Source organism: Plasmopara halstedii (genome assembly GCF_900000015.1).
Source record: "Plasmopara halstedii genome assembly, contig: Scaffold_292, whole genome shotgun sequence".
In the NCBI taxonomy this organism is placed as follows: Eukaryota; Oomycota; class Peronosporomycetes; order Peronosporales; family Peronosporaceae; genus Plasmopara; species Plasmopara halstedii.
Genome location: NW_020187213.1, coordinates 24,960 through 33,360, shown reverse-complemented (window position 1 = coordinate 33,360; position 8,401 = coordinate 24,960). Strand labels below are relative to the sequence as shown.

General features: G+C 44.8%; 1 protein-coding gene across 1 annotated transcript; it reads right to left on the bottom strand.

Moving 5' to 3' along the window:
- Nucleotides 1-3,402: 3,402 nt before the first annotated feature.
- Nucleotides 3,403-3,702, bottom strand: PHALS_05834 (uncharacterized protein; the record flags this gene model as incomplete). The annotated part of the gene is made up of 1 exon (XM_024723141.1): nt 3,403-3,702. One exon carries the CDS (start codon nt 3,700-3,702, stop codon nt 3,403-3,405), a length of 300 nt encoding a protein of 99 aa, XP_024574147.1.
- Nucleotides 3,703-8,401: the final 4,699 nt, after the last annotated feature.

Here is an 8,401-nt window from a genome sequence, read left to right as displayed (position 1 = left end):
CAAGCCTCGTTGAGGCAATAATCGATTGGAACTGTTAATGTTCTCAATCTTAATGGGGGAGGGTGTAACGGGATTACACATACCCTGGGTACAGGAGGGGTGTCACACCAGATGGGCATGGTGTGACCACACCCAAACAAGAATACGGTACGGTGCGGTACTAGATAGCCAGTAGTTGTACATGTATTTAGATATACATATTTAGGAAAATCTATACTTTCAAATTAGGCGGGTTAGCCGCAAATAAAAATTAATAAAAATCAATTTTGAATTTAAACCAAAGAGTCTCTTACCCTTAGTTATGGTACTGGCTACACTTGGAGGTAGCGGATTGTGATCCGCTACACTCATACTGGTTCTTGTAAGGAACTAAAGATCAGTGACCCAAATTACGCGTCCTCCAGCGATAAGCTACGGCAGCCCCGCTGTAACTTACGTGCTAACATGTTCAAATTGAAACTATTGAATTCAAGGATTTCGCTGTCAGTCATCTATATTTAAAAGGCTATCTGTCGAATACTATTTTGCTCCCCACACTTATACAGGACTTTCAAATTTTGACTGTATAAACATCAGTTTGTGAGGAGAATGATAAATTGTGTCACTTGAAATTTCGGTCGACGGTGCAATTGGCAAAAAATTTTTTACCGAGTACGATCCGATGCAGATTACTTTCAATAAAATTAATTTCCAGTTTTGAGTTTAACCAGAATTAACGTGAGTTGATTGGTCGTTATCTTGACGTCTGTGTCGTAATCTGTTCCTTGTGAAGTCAATTCTGATACGACGCTCTAAGCGGACGTCTGATGTACTTATGCTGGCTTGTTGGACCTTAAGATGGGTGAGACGGTAGGTTCCTCCCCCTCAAGTTCGCGTACTGAGTAAGTCATAGGCACTCTTGCTCAGCTCAATTACCCAGCGTACAATGCTAATGGATGTTAACACGTTCCCAATTGCTGCTGCTTTAAGCGATGTCGGTACTCCTGAGAAGTGATGACCTGAAATCTATATAAGCATTTGCAGTTAAAGTCTCGCACACCTGTTTCGCTTTTGGTGTCAATGGAAGAATGGCATGCATAGGAATGTAGGAGTTCCGCTCTAGCACAACGAGTGTTAAGACCACAATCATGGCATATGAAAATTTGGGTAAAAGTCGGCATGCCTCTTACGCTTGCAGTAGAGCAAGCTGGGGTCCGTGAGCCAGGTCCAGCTTGTTGGTCACAAGCTGGATATTGTCGTGTGTTCCACTACAAGATGTTACAACAATAACGATTGATGGAAAAGGTCATGGAGTCCGAGTATAGCAGCGGGATGGCTGAGCTCAGGGAGCCCCTTTTTCTTGAGGAACGACTAGGCCGTGAATGGCCGAATGAATACGGTGGTGTTCTGCTCAGGATGGTCGAATTAGCTTCACCTGTTTGCATCGTGGCGAAGTTCGGCGTCTAACCAAGAAATAATCTAATTCCCCAGTCGCGAGAATCACGCCTTTCCTGTGGGCTCATTGATCCATGTATTTAGATGCTGGCATATGCGCTGAGGAGTAGGCACGAGAATTGGTAAGGGTGGACATAGTGTTTAGGTGCAGAAAATATTTCTGAGTTGATTTTACGCGTGGTGTCTTAAAAAGACAAAATGATTTTGAGTCTCAGCGTAATCTCATTGGGGAGGAGAGTAACGGGGTGCTGTAATCGTGTGTACTTACATCATACATATTGTATTAACTCAGTATGGCATAATTTTGAATTCACATTGCAAGTTGGTGTGACTGTAAATATTTGAAGGTACAAGAGTATCGGCAATTATGAAGATGATGTTCACAGGGTTTTCTGACCGCACATCAGACAATAAAGATAGTTTCTATGAGATGTAGTAAAGCAGATTTTTTTTTATTATTTGTTTGAATAAAATTAGTCCTAAATATGGCATTACTACATGTATTTAGGAATAATTTGCTTAGACTATTGCTAAATTTACGCTTCTACTATTATTTAGACGTACAGGCTTCTTCAACATTCTTTAAAACCGGTTTAAGGTCACACCGATTCTTCAGTACTTCTGAAACATTCTTTAAAACCGGGGTTTACTGTCCGTACTTTTCATTCTGAACCCATCTGCGGTTGCCGGTTCCTTAAACCCTTCCCTCCAACCATCTTTCCTAAAAAATTTCTTCGAGATAGTTTTTTCTTTAATCTACTTGCACTTTTAGATCAATGAAACAATTTGTTGACTGCGCAGTAAAATACTCTGTATCAAACGTCTCACAACAATATAAGAGTCTTTTGGAAAAATACGTGAAAAATACATACGCAATTTTGCCTGTACCTTTTGTGCGACAAGCAGATGAAATATCTATGATGTACGAAGATTGGGCTATTATCAGAATTTTATAATCGAATCTGACAGACAATACTATATTGTGAATGCTAATATTTGACTTACCTCCACACGTCATTCATAATTGAAAAGGACCAAGCAATGACCGCTAAGCTCAAGCACTTCTGAAAAATTTGCAGCTCATTTAGTTTGGCGGTATCACTTTTGAGTAATTGTGTTTTTTTCTTTTTCTAGTTGGCACTTAGAAAATCAACTATGGAAAATATGAGTGTCTTACACATAATATGTTCAGTCCTCCTGTTTTGATCAATATTCAATTCTATTGATATACGATGTTTTAAATTATATATCCACTATTTTGCAAAGACTGGTTGGTGTAATTATTAGCAATAATTCAGCAGAATAAATCACTACGCAAGGACCATATATGTCGCAGAAAAAATTATTGCAAGCATCTTGGTCTTTAAAGGTGCCATGAAGGGCGTAGTTGCTACCTGTCTACGTTAAATGTTAGTGTTTGCGGTATGAGCACTTAACTCTTGATTTTCTTTTCAACCAACCTAATACCGGAGCGATAAAGTGTGTCCGTTGTACTTTACACAGCAGCTGCATCAGTGACGGAGCAGCGTTTGTAATCTCTTGTGTCTTATCAATTCGTTTCGCAATTGACTTCAACCAAGAATTCGTCGATCTCGCCAATCAAGAAACATATGACTTACTAATCGCTGGAGAGTATTAGGTGCAATAGATGTATCCATATATATTGACGACAGAGTGACAAACTTGGACAGTATGTTGGGCGGTTTGACTACTGGTTTGTGGGTCAATGGTGGGGTTCGCTATGTCATCCACTGTTATATTGTGCGCAGGGCGATGGTAAGACCACAAACAAATCTCAAACTCATCTACCAGCCACCTTGTAGCGATATACACTTGACAAAATCGTAGGCTCATTGGTGGCTGATGATCATGCATTTGTCGCACTGTCCTCGAGAACGGTGAAGTCCGGTCATGAGCACAGTCGAGCAGCATAAAGACTTTTCAGAAAAACTTTTGTTTCCCGCTTGATTACTGGCTACTGTGGTGCGCATAGCTCATGGCGGCGCTCCACACTGCTTCGGCTGTAGGTGTTTGACGGTCGATGCGGATAACGACAGATCCGATGTTCCCAAGCCTAAGATTGCCACGAGAGCCACTATAAAAGACCAACAGATGCGCCGCTGTGAGATGTGGGTGCTTTGATGCAATTAATTTGTGCGGGCGATCAAAAATATGCTGAAGTTCTTGTTGAAACTGGACATCGGTTTTAGCCTTCACCACAGGCTTTGCTTTACTCCACGCGGATATCAAGGAGCATGAACGCGTCATTTAATTTGAGGCTTGCAAGCTTGAAACGGCAAGCTTTAGGCCATTCTATTTGATAATGATCATCAGATGACGGGAAAATCGACGTCGTCACCAAATATTTTATCACGAATGACAAGATGGCTATCTAACTCTGCCAAGTATGACTCTTGGTTGCGTATAATCTGGGTTAGTATGTAGTGGAGGCGAAGACGCTTTCGTATAAACTCTGGTATTTTACTTTGCTGATGGCGTAAATTAGTGAGACGATATAAACAGCTTAAAAGACGGGCACAACAAGTAAAACGTTCTAGAAAATTTGTGTTACCACTACAGCCCAAGGCCTGCTGTACCCAGCACTGCACACAGCATGGAGTGGTACTCCATAATGCGAACATCGATCACAGAATACCGTACGAGGGACTCGAAACCACTTTAGATGGTCGCTTTGGAAAAAATTAACATACTTCTCAGCGGATGCTCAACATGCATAAATGCACAATCACATATTTCTGCGCGAGAGAAATGTATCAACGGGTTACTCAAACCCCTCGCCGCATACGTCAGCGACATTTGCTATCCTATCATATCCGTCAATGTGTTGGCAGTCCATTAATATGGATTTGTTTTTTTGTCTTCCAAATGTGACATCGGGTGTAACAGGGATACACGTATCCTTCTCTGAACAAAGAGCTACGGTAGCCCCGCTGCAGTTGGTAGCACTAGTGGTCAATCTACGCCTGAGTCGTTACGACTGATCCTCTGTGAGGATGAAGATATTCTACTATTTACACCAGGGCATGCAGGACAGGCTTAAAAAGGCTGATATCCCTGCGTGGCCTTGAGGGCGGGCAACGCCTTGCTTTACAAGGACCTGAGGTGATAAGCACGGGCCTAGAGGCGTTTGTAAACTATAAAAATGCTCTGTTAGAGAACCTACAGTAGAAGCTGTCAGCGTCGACGACTAATGAGTCCTCCGGACCCTCTCCGCTCATGGTTAGCTCTAAGACCTTCGAGGGTAAGGATGGAGAGAAACTCATGCTCTGGGTGAGAAAGGCCAAGATGGCTTTGACGTCCGCTCTGCTCCAGAACTAGAGACAGAGCGTGGCTCTAGCTATCTTCAAGATCGGGGGCCGAGCGCGAGGACGTGCGGTACTTTGGTATAAGCGACGTCCTCATCCTGGAAGGTCAGCTTTTTCGAGTGTTTTCGCCGCCTAACTAGGCATATCGCGTGCGATCACGCTTCCTTGTTGTCCGACAGGGCAAAATGGAATCGGTGGACTTTGTTCAAGAGTCAAGAATACTCATTGTCGGGATGAAAGCTGATCCTCTCCCCGAGGCGGTCACATTAGCCGTCTTTATGGGGGGTCTCCGCGCTGGTGTGGCTAGAATGGAAATCTTCCGTGGTGCGCCCGTCTTTTGTTAAAGAAGCGTTAAATGCGGCATTGAATGCCGACCAAAACTTCAAGTCGGCACGCCTTGGTCAGATTACACACCACAGTAGTTCGTCGAGCGGGCCTAAGCAATGGATTCCAGCTATGCTAAGAAAGAGAAAGGAGGGCTCCGAGCTGCCGGGTGGCATTTAAACACCCGACGGTGTTTTGTCTGTGAGGACACACGTCATCTTCAGACTGGTTGCTTCCTGCGCAAGGCGAGTAAAGGTTCATCATACTGACGTTCCGCATCCAACCAGCCTGGTTTGTCGCGAGGAATCGACAAGGCGCAAGACGCTCTTCTGGGAAAGGACTGAGTTCTTTCAAGCCTCAAAGAGTAAGATGACAGCAACGCCGAGCTCTGAAGTGCTTCATGCTCATAAACGCAGAACATGTATGCAAGCCGGGCTTGCTGATCGTAAAAGTGGCCGTGAAGGGCTTTAGAAACCATGGAAGATCCTTTACGATTTCGAAGCGCCGGGCAATTATGCTCGACGCTCCAAGATAGAAAAAAGTCTGCTGTTTGGTGAGGCTCTGAAAGCGCGATTGAGTGACACCATCACTGTTCGCTTAGCGACGGGGACTTGTGTCACTGTGCCGAGGGTCTCTGTAGACTTTGTTGTCGAGTTTCTTGACTTTAATAGCGTGGAACGCAGCTTTGGCTTTGACCTGGATTTAAGTCATGACCTTGTGATTGGTATGACATGGCTGGAACACAAGAGCCATGGATTGATAGGAGGTCGTCTTCTGGTGGAGCTTTGCCGAGTCATGAACTCACGTCTGCTAGAAAGCAGAGGCACTATTAACGCAAGCACTACGGTCGGGGGCTGGATATCGGAGTATCCGACTTTTCGATCACCGAAGGTGTGTTAGACAAGAGTCTCGAGCATGACTCGCTGGCTGAACGTGGAGTGGCACGTAATCCACTGAGCACTCCCCAAATATTGAAGCAGTTGTTGCATTCAAAAGTGGCATGGTCGGCCAAGGGCCGAATCATCGTCTGCGTGGCACGTAGTCCACTGAGCACTGCTGCTGCTCACGTTTCGAAGCGGTCGCTGCATGCATGGTCGGACGAGGGTTAAAGCATTTTGGGCAAGGCTCTTCCGATAAGCGTGGAGTGGCACGTTATCCACTGGACGAAGACTGTGGAAGTAGCAGCTCATCGTCGGATGTTGTCAATAAGATCAAGGCTCCGATGAAGCGGGGAGTGGGAACACTGGACGACGTTGAGTACGTGTTTCAACTTGTCTCGACGAGACGGAGACCAATTAGATGAAGATATAGAATTTATAAAAAAGAGACTTTAAACCAATTACAAAATAAATTAAAATAAATTACGATTATTTAGCTTAAAGAAATGCATTGTTATTCACAAATATATATTATAATTATCTTTTGATAATATTTTTTTAAAGAAGCATCACATACATCTCGTAATCGAATAATTTCTCCTACTGATGAAGTTGAGGAAACAATTGTTTCACTCGATGTTAAAGATCTTACTAGTATTCCACCAATTGGTGGGTGCAAATTATTTTAATTTAATTTTATTGGTAAAGCCTCTTTAGAGAGGAGACGACGATGTCGTATGTTGTCTGCAAGACACAGGGCGTCGACCCCGACCCAGGGAGTTTACCGTAGACGATAGAGCACAGCTATATATCCTTGTCAACGGTATGACGGGGGATAAAGACGGCGGCGTTCCCTCGAGGCTAACTCTGCGGTGGAAGATTTTTTTTCAGCATGACAAGATGTCTCTAGAAGAGTTTGGCGGTGCCTTAAATGCATGCAATTTAGCCGAGGTGGTTATTATACGACCGAACGAGGAGATTAGCTCGTCGTCGCTTCTGGATGAAGTTGTCCTGGAAGACACCAAGCGGGGTCTGAACGCACGACGTGGATCGTTGATCCTGAAAAATCCCTTGGATCCATACCGCGCCGAAGATCCGCCGTTGGTCGCACATCCGGCCTGAAGTGTGCGTCATGAGATCGACCTGATTCCGGGAACCAAATACTGCGAACATGCCAATGGTCCCTGCCCGAATAGTATTGTGACGTCATTGACGTCTTTTCCCGTGCGTAGCACGAGGCGGGAATGGTGAGTGAATAATTCCCCCATTCGACACCCACGTTTTGTGTTCGGAAGCCGAACGGCAAGTGGCGTATCGTTCACGCTTAAAATAAGGTCAACCCTGTCACCATTCCGGCACAGAGCCGAATTCTAAGAAGGATGCTCTCCAGAACATTATGGTTGGATGTACAAAAGTAGAGTGCACTGGAGTTGGTCAATGGGAATTATCACTTGTTCATAAGAGCGAGTGATATTCCGCTGACAGTAGTGAGCACAACGAGCAGGATGCTCTGAATGTGTCTGGTGTTGCCCCAAGGGCTGTCAAATGCATCAGCAACATTTAACCTTCTTACGACGCAATAGTTCAGCCCCCAACGGGTGTATGCACAAGCATACTTCGACGATATCTTCTTCCATAGTCGTGCGGGGCACGAGAGGAGAGATGAGCAAAACCACATCGTCCAATTGAAAGCGGTGCTCCAGTGCTTGCTCACGACAAATCTTTATGCTAATACAGATAAGTGCATTTATGGCGCGGAAGAAATGTCCTTAGAGTGCTTCATTGGGAAGCGTGGCCTTCGAGTGGAGCCCGCTAAGGTCAAGTCCATTGTGGACTGGCCGGTTCCAAAAAAATGAAAATAGTTGCGCAATTGGTTTGGTCTCGCCAACTACTTGCAAAAGCATAGCGCAAATTATGCGAAGATGGCACGGTCATGTCGAATCTTCTCAAAAGGATATAGAATGGTGTTGAGACACCAAGCATCAGGAGGCTTTGGACGTTGTCAAAGATATCCTCCTTCATGCACCAATACTGGTGTTGCCATACCCCGATCGTCCTTTGAGTGTCGTCTCTGACTCTTCGGACTTTGCAATCCGCTGCAAGCAGACGCTAAGGGGCGGGATCGGGTGCTTGCGTTCGACCCTCGTCAGATTAAGGCTGCAGAGAAAACTATCAAATTTACGACAAGGAAATACTTGCGATGAAGTATGCTTTTGTCAAGTTTAGGGTTCGCCTGCTCGGCTCAAAACCATTCGTGATCTACAAAGTTCATGCATCACTACGCACTGCGACTCAGTCGCTTTACCTCTCGCAGAGGATGGCCAGGTGGATCTTCTTCTTTGCAGAATCTAGCTTCAAGGTGAAGTACAAGCCAGGAAAGCAGAATGCTTCGGCTGATGCGTTGTCACGCAGACCGGATTATGAGCTTGCTCTTGTCAC